This window comes from Carettochelys insculpta, chromosome 13 (genome assembly GCF_033958435.1).
Source record: "Carettochelys insculpta isolate YL-2023 chromosome 13, ASM3395843v1, whole genome shotgun sequence".
Taxonomy (NCBI): Eukaryota; Metazoa; Chordata; order Testudines; family Carettochelyidae; genus Carettochelys; species Carettochelys insculpta.
In genome coordinates, this window is record NC_134149.1 from 45832528 (window position 1) to 45850100 (window position 17573).

The window sequence follows — 17573 nt, forward strand, 5'->3', positions numbered from 1 at the left end:
ATTGCCCCAGGACCCGCGACTCTAAAGGGGTCCAGGGCTCCCTGACGCCACCACCGCTAATGTGTCCGCAACAGTGGTCGGATCTGCAGGCCCTGTGAAGTCCTGCTGGAGCACGGGCTGGCACATACCAGAGCCCCACACCACATGCTCTGGGCAGCTCTGAGAGCCATGGGTTGGGGGCATGGCATGGTCCATCCAGTCAGAGACCAGTAGACTTTAGCTGCTGGTCTGGGGCAGGGATTAAGTGCACCTCTGGGGACAGCAGGGAAGGTGGGAGCGAGCCCACTACCTCAGCCCTGCCCAGCCTTAGCTGTTCATTGGTAGGCCTGGTGTGACCTCTGAGTGTCATTTCCACCCTGCCCAGAGCCAGACTGTGAATAACCCCTTTCCACTGTGATTCCCAGATGATGTCAGATGAGACAAGGTTCGTGCTGTTTTCGGTCTTTGATGAAAACCGCAGCTGGTACCTGGCAGAAAATATACAGCGGTTCTGCACAGAGGCAGCCACCGTCAACCCCCAGGATCCAGAATTCTATGACTCAAATGTTATTCACAGTAAGTCTCCCACGGTGGGAGCTTGAAGTGAAGGACCGTGTCACTAGGAGGGTGGTGAGGCACTGGAATGGATTATCCAGGCAGGTGGTGGAATCTCCATCCCTAGAGGTTTTTAAGGCCAGGCTGGACAAAGCCCTGGCTGGGATGATTTAGCTGGGATTGGTCCTGCTTGGAGCTGCGGTTTGGACTAGATGGCCTCCTGAGGTCTCTTCCAATCCTGGTCTTGTCTGATTCTCTTAGTGAAGTTAAAATCAGGATTGTCCATAAAGAAGAACCTGCCTTACTTATTGTCTCAGCACAAATGAGATCGATCTAGGGGTTAGCTGATATTAGCTAGCAATGAATAACCTGGCATGGGGTCCTTTCCTGAGTGTAAGCTGGTTGTGACTGTCCTGATCAGTGCTCCTTCCAGAGGGAGAATGCAATTAACACCTGCTTGTTGTCCTGTCTTCCAGCAGTGGCCCATGCAGGTGCCCCAGAGGGGATGAACAGAACAGGCAATTGAGTGATCCGTCACCCCATTACCCTCTCCTAGCCTCTGGCAGACAGGCCAGGGATACTATCTCTGCCCATCCGGCCACAGATGGACCTTTCTTCCATGAATGTATCCAGTTCTTGTTCCAATACAAAGGTAGCTGCCCAAAGCACTGACAAAACTTCTCACACTCCGTGCCTGTTGCAGGTATTAATGGCTACGTGTACGACAACCTGCACCTGAAGCTCTGCCTGTACCAAGTGGTCTACTGGCACATCTTAAGCGTTGGTGACCAGGCGGACTTCCTGTCCGTGTTCTTCTCTGGAAACGCCTTCAAACGTCACATGGTCTTTGAGGACACACTCACCCTCTTCCCATTGTCTGGAGAAACTGTCTACATGAGCATGGAAAAGCCAGGTTGGGAACCCTAGTGATTTCATAAATTACGGTGTTTGGCTGCTGTGCAGCGTACTGTAACAGAGGCGGGTCAGCACGTTCCATCAGGAGCATTTTAGGGGCATGAACTGTGGGGGTGAGCTTCAATAATTACCAGCTTTCTTAAGAGAAAGGGATTAACCCATCAGAGCTTGGCTGAAACTGCAGGGGTGAATAAATGGTAATTTCCGGTTCTGCTCTCCATGTCAGAGCTCCCCAGCTAGCTATCAAGTTATGTTATCAGAACAAGCTTATAAGGTGCAGCTACCTTGGAATTTTATCATGTTTGACCTCTGTTGTGAAGGATCAGCCTTGCTGGCCTGATGCTGACCAGAACCTGGTGGCCTGTGTATAGAGAAGGAGAGACCATGTTCGGTATTATATCTGTTATCCGTGGTCTCACTCAGTAGATTATCGCTTGAGAGCCAGACGCCAGCCTCTGAAACCTTTCTTGGTTGTCACATGTTCCAGAGAAATGGCAGAGCTGAGACACGCAGGAGACACAGTCATGTTTTGGCCACTAATGAATGACGTGAAGAGTGCCGAGAGGGGTATAGTTGTTGTGAAGTTAGCCCTATAAGAATGCTCATTTTAAAAAATAATTAAACTTTTAAACTTTTTTCTTTCGAGCAAGGAACTTTGGCAATAATTGCCAGAGTGCTTTATTCAGATGCCAGGAGCAGAAACCTCAAAAGACTTTAGAATGCCACAACCGCTCGTTTGACCACCGTGATTCCCCCTGTATGGAATTAAATGAACACCCTTAACTTGCCATCCCTGCTCCTTGAGCTGCAAAGCTAGACTGGTCTGTCCCTACAGAATCCCATGCGGGATGAGCGATGGGAGGCAGAGCCTTCTGCCTTGAGGGGACTGCTTTGGCAAGGGAAATGCTGTTGTCAGATCCGCTGATGGGGGGAGGTGAGAGGCCATGGGGGCAGATGCCCCAGGCCCAGCATTTTGAAGGGACCCAGAGCTCCTGCCACTGCCATTGCTACTTTGGCTGCAGTGGTGGCTGGAGCTTCGGGCCCTTTGAACTGCTGCTCCATGCAGTTCAGGCGAGAGGGGGCAGCGCCACAATCCTAGCAGTGCAAAGGGATGATGCCCTGGGCCCTGCCCCTTCCACCTCTGGCTCTGCCCCGTCCGGGGCCACAGAGCTGGGTCCCCCTCCCACCTTGCCCCAGGGCCTGGAGTGGCTGTCAGCCCCACTGGCTGTTACCATCTACTGCTGATCTGGTGTGGGGTCCTATGTGAAGCTCCCCGATGGCTTGAGTCCCAGTCCTAGTGGCAATAAAAAGCTACCACCAGCACTGGCCTCCATGGTGTCCCTTTGTCCACAGCAGCGACTGACGTGAGCCTTATGGGAGGGGCTCTGTCCGTGCACAGCCTCTGCAAGGGTGTAAGAATCTGCCCTCCTGGAGCATGGGCCTTTGCCCACCCTGGGGCATAATTGTATTTATGTAACTGAATCTAGAGCAGGTGAAAGGCACTAGCTCACTGGGGGATGGGACCGGCACAGCCCCCAAGCAACAGAAGGCTCTGTGTGCTCTAGTGAGGGAGGGCTAAGGGAACCCAGAACTCAGCAGTTCCTGGGGAGAATTCTCTAGGTCTCAAAGACTCGGATTCTAGCCAGGCGTGGCAGGGCTGAGCTGGGCGGGGGGAATGTGATGGAGGGGCTTTCCTTCTGAACAGGAGAGAAATGGGGGCTGGGATGGGGGAGACCTGCATGTGCCGAAGATATTCTGCCCCGTAGAGGTCCCAAGGCCAGACTGAGTCATCTGCCTTCCTGCGGAGCATAGGCCAGAGATCTGCCTTTTAATACCTTTGCTTGATCGAGAGCAGATCTGTTCGAAACACTGCCGGTCTGGATTTGTGAACTCAGATTCAAAGTGCAGAATGCTACCCCTTGCCCCACAGAGCCAGCATTGTGCATCTGACAGGACCAAGCAAGTCCCTGATAGGTTGAGTCTGGAACTCGCTGGCACCTATGGGTACCATGCATTCCTAGTGGCAGACTTTGTTTTAACCACTTCATAGTTCCTATCCGCTGAAGCCATTGTGGGGACATACCGGGCAAAGGCAATGGGACCAGAGCTGCGTTCAATTCCTTCGGTGCATTAGGGAGCATTAAAACAAATAGAAAGCATCCCCAGGGTCATTTCTAAACACTGCCAGCAATGCTGCAGCACTTGGAGCCACGCGTGACAGGTGACTGCAGTACGTGATAGCTTTCTGTGGAAAGAAGAATGTCACTGGCTCCTGTCAGAAGCACTCTTGAAATACAGAGCTTGCTAACGAGAGAGCCCCAGAAGGGCGATCTCTTTAGATTGCCTGGTGTGTTGGACTAATGCTGTTCTATTGTCCTTCCTGAGACAGGTGTATGGATGCTGGCATGCCTGAATCCTGACTTCAGAGACAGAGGGATGCAGGCTAAGTTTACCGTCTCTAAATGCAGCACTGACCCAGAACTGTATTCCTCTGAGGAGGATTATGAGTTGATATCGGACTACTTGACAAATGAGGGTAACAGCCCTCAGCCTAGGGGCTTCCCAACTAAGAAAGGGCACAAGCGCTATCCGAGAAAGCACTGTAATGACACTTCTTCTGAAAAGGAAACCGAGATGCTCAATCCTCAGCTGGCCCCCTGCTTGAGAAAACCCAGTCAGCCCCTCAAATTCAACAAAAGCCTTCAAAACAGCTGGAATAATTCAGCAGATGCCTCTTCCAGTGGCACATCAGTTCCTTCCGATTTGCCTAGTGATCAAACAGAGACTAACTTTGAGCCAGTGTCTTATGACACCTTCTTAGAAGAGGAAGGGCTGTCAGAAAAGGTCAGCCCTGGCCAAGGATTTGGACACCTTTCTCCTGAAGGAAACTTAACAAGCTTAAGTGAGACAGTCCATCATAACACAAGCTCAGCAGCACCTGCAGTAGCTGGCTCGTATCCAAGGGACACTGTCTTCTTTGGAAGGCACAGACCAATTCGAGCTGTAGAGGCGGCTGAAGAGAACTTAGAGCCACACAAGCCAGTAGAGAACGTGATGTTCCCACCATCTGCCCCACTAGCCAACTCAGAAGAATCTCTTAAAGGAAATGTTACTGTGGCACAACTAAAAGAGTCAGCACATGTGAAGGCCCATCAGCAACTTGACTTTAATGCTAAAGAAACTGGCCTTCCAGGGAATGATACTTCACTGCCAGTAAATGATTCAAAACATGATTTTAGGTTTCAAGAAAGCATTGCAGTGACTGGTGAAGAAATGCCTCTAGAATTGAGTATTTCCTCTGTAAAGCCACACAAACCACTGAATGATACAATGACCTTATTAGCTAATGACAGCCCTTTCTTTAACGGGACTAGTGCTTCAACATCATTAGACCAGTCAGTGGATAACAGAACTATACATGCCGTCACCTATGTGAATAGTGGGAAAGCATTCCTTAAAAGCAATGTTGCAGCCAGGCAACTGTACATTAGGTTAGAAAATGACACCAGGCTCCAAGAAGAGACTTCACTGGGACTTCATGAAACTGCTCAAGAGGCACATGGCATGATGCTGCAAGAGAATGCATCGGCTACAAATGGAGAAGTGTTCTTTGAAAAGACTGCAGAGAAGTCTTCATATGAAACAGATATTCAAGGGATCCCTACACCACATCAGGAAGATCTTTTCCTTGGTAGGGCCAACGTTGTAGCCTCAGATATAGCAGATCTGAGGCTTGCAGAAAACCATCCATTGGACCATGAGACCAGGAGTGTTACGTTGCTAGGACTGGGTAAATTGGTTGTTGCTCAAAGTCTTTCAAATGTAGAACATCCCTTGTCTGCAGAACGTAGCATGAGTCTTGCACCAGAGAAACTTACCAATGGTACAAGCCTTCCAGAAGCAACATTTGTGGGCCATAATGACATTTTTGCCCCCAGCTCTGTTACTGCACAAGAAAGCAAAGAATTAATACTCGAGACAAAGCTGCGAGATGCTACAGAAAGGGAGGAAATATCTGACATGGAGAACATTGACTTACTCAAGCTAAATGTGATGGCCAACAAGAAAGAGCTAGAAAAGACCACTTTACCAAGTAGCAAGGAGACGTTTCTGAAACACGGGGCTCGTGTACTGAATTTAGATGGGCCAACAAATGAAAACAACAACTTACTAGATAATGGGGAAGTTTATCTCAATGGAAAAGTGCTTCCAGCAGAGCTAGTGAAACTGATAAATAGTACAGGTCTCCTGGATGCCAATTCATCAGACAAAGAAGGAACCGTCCACAGAGGTAAGAGAATGGAGCTGGACTCAAGCGGCTGGACTCCTGGAAAGCTAGTGCAAAGTTCATCTTTCAAGTCGTGCGATCCCTACTCTCAGGGATGCAGCACTCATGTGAAAAAGAGGTCCCCAGAATCACACGGCACTTTTCTGGCAAAGGCAGACGCACTGCAAGGAAAGGAGGACAAAGTCAGACCAGTGACGGGAAGGCAGAGCTCTGGCAAACAGACGGGAGGAATCAGAGCTGTGCTCAGAGGCACTATCAAACTAGGCTCCAGTGAGAGAACAAGCCCCTTTTCTGCTGGGCCACCCCTGGGCACAGGAGCAAGAGATCAGGGAACAACTGGCACTGACAAACACCCAGGGTACAGCCGGGATGTGCCAGCTTCTCTTCCATCAGGCCCTAACCAGTCAGATGTACTCTCCTTCCAGGCCAGCAGTCCTGAGCTGCCCATAGCAGAGAGAGCCTATTACCACCCAGGTGAACCGGATACAGCTCAGAGAGGAGGCAGCACCCTTCGGAAGGTGGGCGAGTCAGAGGAGGAGAAAACTAGCATTGCCTCTGCTCACTCACGGGAGAAAGAGGAAGCGGAAGTAGGAACTGAGCCTGGCCCAAAGCCCACTACATTGGCTGGAGAGCAAGCAGTGGGAGTAGTCCCCCTCCCAAGCCAGGTTGTGTGGCAAATGAGTGGCAGTGAGACACCCACAATGCAGCACAAAAGGGGAGCTGGTTGGGGGGCTCAGCCGGGCTTGCAGGCCGAGGGAAATGTGGCAGATGGGGACGTCAACACCTTGGCCCAGCTGGAGCAGAAGGAAAGGTGGGTCCTTGGTAAACTGCAGCAGGAGCTTGAATCTAATGCCCTTACGGACCAAGTATTGGGAGCTGAATCTAAGGCCTTTCCCGCAAGAGAAGAGACCTCAGAGACCCTGACCAAACAGGTCTCCAAAGAAAGCAGCCTACCTCCCCAAGAGGGCCTGGCTCTCACCTCGACCCCTGCAGGGGACCAGTGGGAGCTGAGCCCCAGCCAGCAAGAAGACCAAGTGGTGAGAGAGGAGGGTGTTGTTCCCCTCTCGGGCGCTAAGCTAGAGACACCAGAATGGAAGAGCGAGGTGCAGGGGGTAGGTGGGACACAGGGCAGTAGCCAAGCAAAGAAAAGCAGCTCTGCTCCGGGCTCTGAGGTGCATTTTGAGACTCTTGGTGAGGCCAGGGCCCTAAACAACGTGGCCAAGTCCAACATCTCGGTGCGCCAGAAGGGAAGATCAGACTATGACGAGTACAGCAACCCCGAGAGAGACCCAGAGGAGTTTGACATCTACGGGGAGGAGGAGCAAGGTCCACGCACCTTCACGGGGAGGGTCCAGCAGTATTTCATTGCCGCTGTCGAGGTGCTGTGGGAATACGAGAGCCAGAGACCCCAACACTTCCTGAAAGTGCAGTAAGTTTCACTGCGCGCCTTTCCCCATCCGTCAGTCCTCTCTTCTGCCCCACTGATCGCTGTCCCTCCTCCGGCCCAGAGCCAGGCAGAGGGGACAGACCCCGCCACGAGACAGACATGTAGTTCCAGCCCAGCCTGCCCTGCTCCTGGCTCCCACACCAACAGTCTTGTCTTCCTCCCAAGCGGGGTAGCCCCGCTGGCGGCAGTCAACAGAGCTGTGCTCTGCTACCTGGGCTCTGCACCTGCTTTGGTGAGGAGTGCATGGCCCCAAACACTCCGGCTCTCCTGCAGCCTCCCAGGGTCTGGCATTGTCACTTTGCCTGGCCAGGCGAGAGGCAGGAGCTGGGGCTGCAGATGCAGTCACCAGCTTCCTACAGGCCGGGCAGGAGAGGCTGAAGAGGAGCGACCATCACATTGGTCCCAGGTTAGTCCCCCACGTGACAGTTTGTCCACTCTCTGGGGGGCTGCAGAGGCAGCATCCCCCATGAAGCACTGAGTGTGCTACGGCTGCTGAGCTGGCCACGGCCATGAGTCGGGGAGGGGCCAGTGAACCACCTGCAGGATAATAGGTGGGGGCATCCTCAGCCACCTGCTCGGCCTGCGTGGCCCTCTGCTCAGCCGGCTGTCCTGCCTGGCTATGAGCGCAGAGCACGCAGAACCAGGAGAGGGGCAAAGACAGAGGTGGTGGAGTGCCGGTGAGTGTCGGTCTGCGTCTGGCCAGCCACAGAGGAGCTGTGGCCATGAGAATAGGCGTCCCTGTAGAGCCGGGTGCTGTTACAAAACTTGTGCCCATGTCGGAGCCGCAGAGACGGCTCCCAGACATAACTCAGTTAGCTGCAGATTTGCAGGGCTCTGCTGCCAGGTCCTGTGGGCTATATCGAGCGCTGTCCCAGTCAGCTCACGCTTTGCCCCTTGACGGCCAGGCGCAGTCCTTGAGCAGCCCCGGCTTGGCTCTAGGTCAGACTCTCTGCCTGAGCAGGTGTGGAGCTTGAGAGCAAAGTGCCCATGGAGGTGCTTGTAGGAGCATTAGCAGAGCCCAATGTCCATGTGCCCCAAGCCGCCCGTTCAGCACACCTGGCCAGTGCTGCCCCCAGGGTCTGCTGCTCCTTGATCTTGCAGGGCCCCCAAGAGGCGTTGGCAGAAGTATAAGAAAGTGGTTTTCCGAGGGTATCTGGACAAGTCTTTCACCCAGCCGCTGGTGCGTGGGGAACTGGACGAGCACCTGGGCATCCTGGGGCCCTACATCAGGGCAGAAGTGGATGACGTCATCATGGTGAGTCAGGCTGAGGAGGAAAACCCTCCTGTCCTTAGAAGGAGACAGGACGTTCCCAGGGCACAGCTGTCCCTCTGGAGTTGGGGGTGGGTCTTCCTGCTACCTCCTGCGTCACCACGAGGCCTGGCATGCCCCCCGGGGGGGAGCTGGAAAGGGGCCAGTCCAGGGCTGTGGCTGAGACTTCCCTGCTGTTCCTCGGGTGCACTGACCAGGCAAGGGACTTCTGTCGGGCAGGCTGAGCCCCTCAGAGGCATCAGGCCCCTGTCTCCCATTGATCAGCACGAGGGTATCAGTGAGGGACTGGCTGTGGGACCTGGAGCCCCAGCTGAGGTCAGGGCCCCCTAGTGCAGCACAGACCAGCAGCTGGAGATGGCCCCAGCACCGAAGAGCTCACAACCCACAGAGACAAGTAAAAGCTGGGAAGGGAGGCACAGAGCAGGACAGTGGCTCAGCTGGCATCATTTAGCAGATCTGGGTCACAGAGGAGGGTCTCCTGGTCACAAGAGCCGTCTCTGGAGAACCAGCACATGGCGCTTGGGGGAAAGGCGGAAGCAGCGGGAGGGGAAGAAAGCTGGCTGGCATTCAGGTGTGTGAGTCCCCAGGCGCAGCCAGGCATCCTCCCTGGAGAATGGGAGACCAAACTGAGGAGCCCTGGCTGACAGCAGGCCTTGCCTACATGGACAGTTGCGTCAGTTTGGTAGGTTGCTAACCCTGTCTGTTTGGTGCAGACTCCAGTGTGGACACTCACTTGGCTTGAAGGACCTGTTTCAGTTTAGTGCCAATTTGTCCCCTGGGACTCCAGCTACACCCAAGTAACAGCATCCACAAAAGGGTTTGAAACTGGATCAGCTTCAGTTTACTCTTTTGGCCAAACTGCTGCAAATAGCTCCAGCTGAGCTGGGTGACGGCCTGAGTTTGGCTGGGCAGTGCGCACTATGGGGACCCAAGCTGGGGCCCTTTCTAGCTGACTGGCTGACACCAAGTCCAAAGACACCCGCTAGTCCAGTGTGCCAAGGACCCATATTCGTCATGCGTCAAGGAAGACAAAAATTCTCTGTGTGTGAAAGGGATGGCTCAGCCTGACCTGGGGAGAAATTAAACACAGAGTAGTATCTGGGGCTAGGGAAAAAAGCAGTGGCAATGGCTGGCCTGAGCTCGACTGACACAGCCCATGAACCCCCCAGCCTTTCCCAGCAGGAGATGCACAAGCAGAACCAAGGCTTGGCTCTGGCTCACTGAGCTCCACACAGGAACAACAGCTGGAAGGGTCTAGGCCATAGCCAACGTCCCAGCCGGGGTACAGGTGCAGCCAGGGCCCCAGTCAGGGGAGTGGGTAGGCGGAGTTGCAGCTCCAAGGTTTCCCCAAGGAACGTAACCTTTCTCTTTGCGCAGGTGAGCTTCAAGAACCTAGCTTCCCGGCCTTACTCCTTCCATTCCAACCTCCTGCCCTACCAAGGAGGGCTGGGGGACAACAGCTCACCTGCCCAGGAGGCGGTGCAGCCCGGTGAGCTCCGTGAGTATTCCTGGAAGGTGCTGCCCCAGATGGCGCCCACAGACACAGAGTTTGACTGCAAGGCATGGGCTTACTTCTCGAGCGTTAACCTGGTAGGTGAGAGCCACGGCACGAGACATCTGCTGGGCTCTCCGCTGGCCACCTGTCCCCTCAGCTGCCTCTTGGCCCATCCCAGCTCCCCTGCTCCAGGCGGACACCACTGCGCAGGGTATTTCTGTGACACACGGAGGGGCTTTTGGGAAGGTCCCATTGTCCACAGTGTGTCCGGCAAGGCCCAGTGGGGCTCAGCGACTTGCCTGTGCTCCGGCACTGCTGGAAAGGGACCCAGCGAGTCAGAACTGCCCCCAGAATGAGTCCACGTGTGTCTTCCTCCCACTCCGTCTGGGGGCAGAGAGCAGGGTTCTGTCCTCCGCTGAAACCTGGCCTGCTTCCCCCACTCCCAGCACCTGTCTCCTCTCCATTGCCTGGCCCGCCAGCAGCCAACACCCCTTCATCCTAGGATGACCACATCTCCCTGTCCCCAGCACGGGAGAGGGAGATGTGGGGGTGGGGAGGGGCGGCTCCTCCTGGCTCCACCAAGCCCTGGGGAGCTGCCCCGCTCCCCAGCCCTGGGAAAGTGGCAGCTGCAGAAGCTCCCAGCCGGAGCCCTCGAAAAGCAGCAGCTGCAGGCACTCCTGCCCCTGCCCACAATCCCGAGGGCCTAAATGTGGGACAATTCGTACCTTTTAAAGATAAGTCGGGATGCCTTTTTGGTGTCCCAAATACAGGACTGTCCCGCCCAATATGGGGCGGATGGTCACCCTCCTTCACCGGCCTGTCTAGCCTGAGGCGGCGCATGCTGCTGGAGCTGGCACTCGCAGGGCACTGCCCGGGGAAGCCTGCTGCTGGAGTCTGAGCGGCACAGAGGAGGCTGTCCTGGGACAAAGCACAGGTTACCAGTGTCCTGCCTGAGGCTGGTTAACATTGCTCCGAGCAGCCGTCTGCGGGTATTGGGGAGGGGTTGGAAGCTGGGCACGGCTGCCGCTTTCCCGTTACGCTCTGTTACGTTCCCTGCCAGGAGAAGGATCTGCACTCTGGCCTGGTTGGGCCGCTGCTTATCTGCCGCTCCGGCGTGCTGAGCCCAGCCTTCGGGAGGCAGCTGGCGGTGCAGGAGTTCTCTCTGCTCTTCACCACCTTCAATGAAACCAAAAGCTGGTACCTCGCTGAGAACTTGCAGAGGAACTGCCCTCCCCGCTGCCTGGACCAGCCGGATGATCCGGAGTGGAGGAGGAGCAGCTGCTTCCACGGTAAGCGGCCCGGCAGCTGTCCCTTCCCAGCCAGCCCACGGAGGAGGGAAGCTCTGCAGGGCCTGCAGTTAGAGCAGTGGGTGACTAGCAGAGCTCCAGAGCCCACTTTCTTGCCCACCCTCGGGGTGAAAGCCAGAGGGACCTCCGCCTGCTCCAGCTACAGGCTTTGAACCCTGCCCTGCCACAGCACATCCCTCCTGTGCTCTTATCCCCCAGCTATCAATGGCTACGTGCAGGACACGCTGCCTGGGCTGGTGATGGCTCAGCACCAAAGGGTGCGATGGCACCTGCTCAACATGGGCGGCACTGAGGACATCCACTCGGTCTATTTCCATGGGCAGCTGTTTGCGGCCAGGACAACCCATGAGTATCGAATGGGAGTCTACAACCTCTACCCTGGTGAGAGCTGAGCGCGGGCTGGGAGCTGAGCTGTCTCCAGGGCAGGACTCAGCAGGAGGAGCTGGCAGGCCAGCTGCTGGCTCCAAGGAGCGTCCACCTGTCCTAGAGCAGCCGACTCGCTGTCAGGTCAGGTGTGGCACCAGCCTGGCTTCCCAGGCAGCCGAGTAGGCGAATGCTTCTTGGGCAGGAACCAGCTCGCCTGGATGCTGGGGATCCAGGGGTTGTTGGCTAGTGGCACTGCACTGGCTTTGGAGAGCTGGATTCTGCTGGCCCAGCCCTTGGCACAACAAGCTCCTTGTCCAGGATCAGGGCTTCTAGGCAGAAGAGGTGGAAGTTGCCTAGAAGTGCTGGGGGAAGGACAGGCACCCAAACTATGGCCTCACCCCTGTACTGTGCCACTCTGGGGCCCAGCCCCTGAGCCACCTTTTCCCACCAAAGCCCTCTCCTTGTACCCTAACGTCCCTGAGCCCTGCCCTTGTACCCCCTTCTCCTCAAGCCCAGCCCTTGTACCTCCGTGCCCCATCCCTGATATTGCACCACAGTCCCCCCAAGCCCAGCCCTTGCACCCCCGTGCCCCATCCCTGATATTGCACCACAGTCCCCCCAAGCCCTGCCCTTGCACCCCCACTGCCCCATCCCTGCCCTTGCAACCCCACTGCCCCCAAGCCCAGCCCTTGTACCCCAGTGCCCCCATCCCTGCCCTTGCACCCCAGTGCCCCATCCCTGCCCTTGCACCCCAGTGCCCCCAAGCCCAGCCCTTGTACCCCAGTGCCCCCATCCCTGCCCTTGCACCCCCACTGCCCCCAAGCCCAGCCCTTGCACCCCAGTGCCCCATCCCTGCCCTTGCACCCCACTGCCCCCAAGCCCAGCCCTTGTACCCCAGTGCCCCCATCCCTGCCCTTGCACCCCAGTGCCCCATCCCTGCCCTTGCACCCCAGTGCCCCCAAGCCCAGCCCTTGTACCCCAGTGCCCCCATCCCTGCCCTTGCACCCCAGTGCCCCCATCCCTTCCCTTGCACCCTAGTGGCCCCTAGCCCAGCCCTTGCACCCCAGTGCCCCCATCCCTGCCCTTGCACCCCAGTGCCCCTGAAGCCCGGCTGTCACACCATCCCCTCCCCCAAGACCTGACTCCCCACTATCTCCTCTCCACCCCTGCCCCCACCATCGACCTTGACAGCTGATAAAAAGTGATGGGGCCATGGCCGCTGCCCTGCCCCCCGCCCCCGCCCCCGCCCCTGCTCCTGGGGACACGGGCACACGCGGCGTGTGGCTCCCTTAACTAGCTGCACATTCTGGAGCTTGGACTGTGCCAAATGCGCCCTGGCTCACAGGTGCCCGGGGACCCCTGGGAAGCTGCCCTGCCCCCAGACCCTAGGCAGTCCGTCACTGTGGGGCAGCTGGCCTCAGGGCGGCGTCATCTGCCCCCGGCCGGCGGGAAGCCCCAGTGCAGGCAGGAGTGGTGCAGCCGCCACTGCTGCTGGAAACGACCCTTTTCTCTGCCCTCCCGCCGCCCTCGGAGCCAGGTGTCTTTGGGACGGTGGAGATGCGCCCCTCCCACCCGGGGATCTGGCGGGTGGAGAGCCAGGTCGCGGAGCACCAGCAAGCTGGGATGAGCGCCCTCCTCCTCGTCTACGACCGCCGTGAGTAGCTCTTCTCCTCGTCCCCCGTCCCTCACCGGCGCGTCCGGCGCCTCCCCGGGGCAGGGGTGCTGCTGCAGGCGCTGAAATTCCCGCCCGAGGCGCTCCGGGGAGCAGGGCTGCTACACGCACGTGAACATTTACCCTCCCCGCCCTCAGACGGGCTGCCCCGTTTTTCGCCTTCTGTCAGTTGTGGGGAACATGAACATCACAGCCCCTGAGGCTCTAGCCGCCGGACAGAGCCTGCAGGAGGGACGACAGGGCAGCTGCTACCGGCCACCCTTCAGACCCGCAGTGACTAGGGCCCGTGTGTCTCCAGGTGCAAAACTGGAAGCCAGCTTAAACCACCCTTACAAATTTGCCCCCAGCCCTCGTGTTCAAGCCCTAAGAGGTGATGTCCAGAGATGTGGGTACATCCCTCACTGCAGCTGCGTGCATCAATCCAGCCGGCTCACGCAATAGGGAAATACCCATTTATAGATAGGTAAACTGAGGTGCAAAACTTCACCAGCAGTTGCCGGGTCTCCAAGGCTGGCCACAGGTTGTCATTGTCCGCAATCCTATTTGCCAGGTACAGTGTTGCCCTGCGATGCTTTCAGTACCTGGCCGTGCTGTCGGGTGGATAACAGCTACCACGACCTGGTCAGCACTGGAATAGGGGGAACGTGGCCGTTTGAATTCTCCGGGCTGGCACAAGTCGGTGCCAGTCTTGGTTCATGTGGGTCCCCACCTCCTGAGTTTCTGTTTGGAAGCCAAGGTCCAGTGAATCAGAAGCTCAGTGGTGCTCAGTGGAGCTGACGAGTTGGCCTGGCTCCTGCTTGAAGCAACTGGGGGTTCTCTGATTTTCTCTCCAAATCTTGAAGGGCCCAGTCCTGAGGCCCAGCCATGGTGGGAACCGTGGCCCAAGTTCATGACAAGCTCCCCAGAATATGGTGCTCCTTACCGCGAGCCTGGCCCATGCTTGAGGTTTCTAACCAGCTGAGAAAGCGTATTGTACTGGCGCCTCTTGACCAGCCTTGGCGTCTATGGCAGAGAGGGACTGCTTTAAAATCTGTTGGGGGCTCTCTAGCAGCCCAGCTTTCATAGGCTGCTAACCTATAAGGTGATTTAGTACATTATCTTCCACCTACCCAGGCCACTGCCCAGCCAGCGCCATCCTCTCTTCCAGCCCTGCTGGCACCCCTCTCTGCCCCTTGTCCTGGGCTGCGGCTTGTTCTGAAGGCCCAGCATTAACAGAGCACCCTAAGTGCCCGGGCAGCAATTCTGCACCCCCCACCCCCCCCATGAGCTGCGCCCATGGGGACACCATCCGCCAGACATCCACGCAGCACTGTGCCTGTGCTGGTCCTGTCAGTGCAGGCAGAGCTGCCACACCCTGACCTGGCTGCCTTGGCAGCCGTGGGTACCACCCTGTGTGCACCTAGCAGCCCTGTGGCCCACCTGGCAGATTTAAAAGTGCTCCCAGGCCCCTATAGATCACCTGGGCCATTGCCCTTTGCTCCCCTTTTAGTGGGCCTCAGCACCTCCTGGCCGGCGCAGCAGGTGGTGTCACCTGAGCACAGGCTTGGCTCCAAGATGTGACTCAGGTAAACAGATGGTTTAAAAGACCCGCCAGGCGCCGGGCAAGCAGTGCTGAGTGGGCTCCCCGGCTTCTGTGCCAAGCCAAACTTGGGAACCTAGCTCAGCATCCCAGGCTGAAGCTCACCTGGGCCTCCCTTCAAAGGCCGAATGAAATACCAGCCCCATAACTCTTTCCTCTCCCCTCCTTGGTTGCAGAGTGCCAGATCCCCCTGGGCCTTGCTTCCAGGCACATCGCCGACTCTCAGATCACAGCCTCGGGGCAGTACGGTGAGTGCAGGGCCTTGGGCCTTTCTACAACCAGGGAGAAGGTCCAGGTTAGATCAGGTTTAGCCAGCACACGGGAGCCAGGCCTGACCTCCTCTGCTAGCTTTCCTAGTGCTGAAAGACAACCCCTTTGGGGAGCCGTTCCTTCTGCCCTGCCAGGTACTGCCCCAGCGGCTGTGTCGTGAGCAGCCAGCACCTGGCAAAGACCATCCCTGGCTCTGAAGTCCCAGCTCGAGACCACCTCCTCCCTGGCCCCTCACGCGTGGCTTTCTAACATGTTCCTGACTCCTAGAGCCCTCCGCATGCAGCAGCACTGTGCCCTGGTGGTTTTAGCTACACCTTTGAGGTCCCACTACCAGCACCATTAGAGGAGGCATCCTCAGTAGGCAGGTGCTTTAAAACACTTGGGCTGTTTAGTTCATGACTTTATTTCCAGCCCAGCTCACCCTGCCCATAGTGCCCAGCAAACACTTCCCCTGTCAGCCGGGAGTGACTCCCCCAACTCTGAGGCAGAGCCTGGTAGCCATCCATGCAGCAGAAGTGTGGCCGAGGTGCTTGTTTCTCTGCACAGGAAGATTCAGGCCCTTGCAGCCCTGACAGCACTTGAGCCCCCGTCCCTCACAAGGACAGTGGCCCGAGGGCATGGGGGAGCAGGGTTCCAGTGCACAGAGGACGCCTCAGTGGGAGTTACCCAGTCTGCGTATTGCTCTGTCTTTGTCACCTGAGCCCAGATATTGGCAGCACAGAGCTCTCTCATCCCAGCCCTTCCCATGGGACTGGTGTACCAGGTCTGCACAGAGAGGGGCAGGCAGTTCAGTTCGCACTGTGACAGTGCCATAGCCAGCCTGGCGCTGGTCAGCACTAACCACCCCGGATGCCAAGAAACACCAGATTGACCCATTCGTGCAGAGGGACTTCCCGGCCGGATGTAGTCCCTGGTCCGTTTGGTGCAGTGCCCTGCCTTTAGCAGTGGCCAGTACCAGCTCCTTCAGGGGAAGGTGTAAATCCCCACCCGGACACCTAGGGAATAATCTGGCCGTAAGGGAAAAATCTTCCTGACCTTTGTCAGTTAGGTGCTCACTTGTGCCCTGAAGTCTGCAAGTCGATCTCCTTTTACTGTTTTACTCCAGCTATTCTCCGTATCAATCCACTTTTATCAAACCCTTTTATCCGTCCTACGCTCTTGGACTCCTCATGTCATGTGGCAATGAGTTCAGGGATTAATGAGCTACTCTTTTAAAACACAGCCTTCCCTCTTACCAGTGTTAAATTCATCCCTTGTCAGCTGCACCGAATGCCCGCGTCTATGGCGTGAAACCCCACAACAGCCACTGCCATGTTAAGATACTTTGAACAAAGCAGATAACCTGCGAAGTGCCGGCACAATTGTGTGATCCTTCCTGACAATCCTCACTTAGCGCTAAGACTGTGGCAGGGCCAGGGCGAAGGGCCCCTCAGAGGGAGCCCAAAGAAGCAGAAGGGCCGGCGGAGCACCAGGAGGGCAGTCACAGGCAGCTGGGCGGGAGATGGCTCAGCCTATCTGGGGCCAGCTGACTCCATGACTGCGCTGATAAGAGGCATCTGAAAGCCCTTCACAGGGGAGGAGAGAGTGTGAGAGGTGTGAGGAGATGGGAATAGTGGATGAGAGCAGGTGTGAGTGGTGGCTCAGGAACCGCAGAGGGAGAGTGAGGAGCTGCAGCAGATCGAGAGGGGGACTTGTTACAGCTGCAGCCTGGGGAAGGCACCAGAGGGAGTTGACTGGGGAAGTGGCCCAGGGAGAAGAGCTGCTGTGCCAAGGGCGAAGGGAGTCAGCCCTTCCCGCTAGTAGCCAGATAGGGTCCCTGGGCCAGAACCTGGCATGAATGGGTGGGGGCTGGGTTCCCCCAGACTGCCCCTTGCCCCAGTGAGGGTGACTGGGCCCTTAAGTGGGACCAGTGGACCGAGTGGAGGCCAGAAGCCCAGGTACAAGACTGGCTTTGTTGCAACTCATATTGCGTGCTCCATCCAAAGACCTGAGTGCTTCACAAAGTGTCATTCAACCTTCCAGCAACCCCGGGTGTCATCCCTATTGTATGGAGGGGGAAACTGAGGCACGGAGGGCTGATGTGACTTACCTACAGTAACATGCAGGGTTGGCAGAATGTAGCTCTCCTGTTTTTAAACCCCAAGACCATGTCCCCTCCCCGGGATGCTCAGGGATGTGCTCTGGCTCTACTGACCACCATGTTAGTCTCTTCATGTCAGCGAGTGAACTGGTGGCCAATGGCTTCCCTGATCCCCTGTCTTCTTCCCCTGCAGGGCAATGGGCGCCGAAGCTGGCCCGGTTAGATCAGTCGGGGTCTGTGAATGCTTGGAGCGCTGACAGCGGCAACTCCTGGATTCAGGCAGGTGTCACTTCTGGAGGGAGTGAAATTAACAGCCACCTCCGAGCCCTGCAAGGCGGCCGTTTGCTTGG

The 17573-nt window shown here is 56.7% G+C and overlaps 1 protein-coding gene across 5 annotated transcripts in view; it reads left to right on the top strand.

Annotated features, from left to right (window-relative positions):
* Positions 1 to 17573, top strand: part of F8 (coagulation factor VIII) — a 59003-nt gene that overhangs the window by 32477 nt on the left and 8953 nt on the right. For 4 of the 5 annotated variants that reach the window (XM_075007853.1, XM_075007854.1, XM_075007855.1 and 1 more), the window contains exons 12-21: positions 405 to 555; positions 1238 to 1447; positions 3839 to 7166; positions 8286 to 8439; positions 9832 to 10044; positions 11010 to 11238; positions 11455 to 11637; positions 13160 to 13276; positions 15050 to 15121; positions 17417 to 17502. In XM_075007853.1, the coding sequence (XP_074863954.1) occupies positions 405 to 555; positions 1238 to 1447; positions 3839 to 7166; positions 8286 to 8439; positions 9832 to 10044; positions 11010 to 11238; positions 11455 to 11637; positions 13160 to 13276; positions 15050 to 15121; positions 17417 to 17502 (4743 nt within the window). Of the gene's footprint in view, positions 1 to 404; positions 556 to 1237; positions 1448 to 3838; positions 7167 to 8285; positions 8440 to 9831; positions 10045 to 11009; positions 11239 to 11454; positions 11638 to 13159; positions 13277 to 15049; positions 15122 to 17416; positions 17503 to 17573 lie in introns of those variants that run through there. The other variant, XR_012647297.1, reaches the window with a different exon arrangement.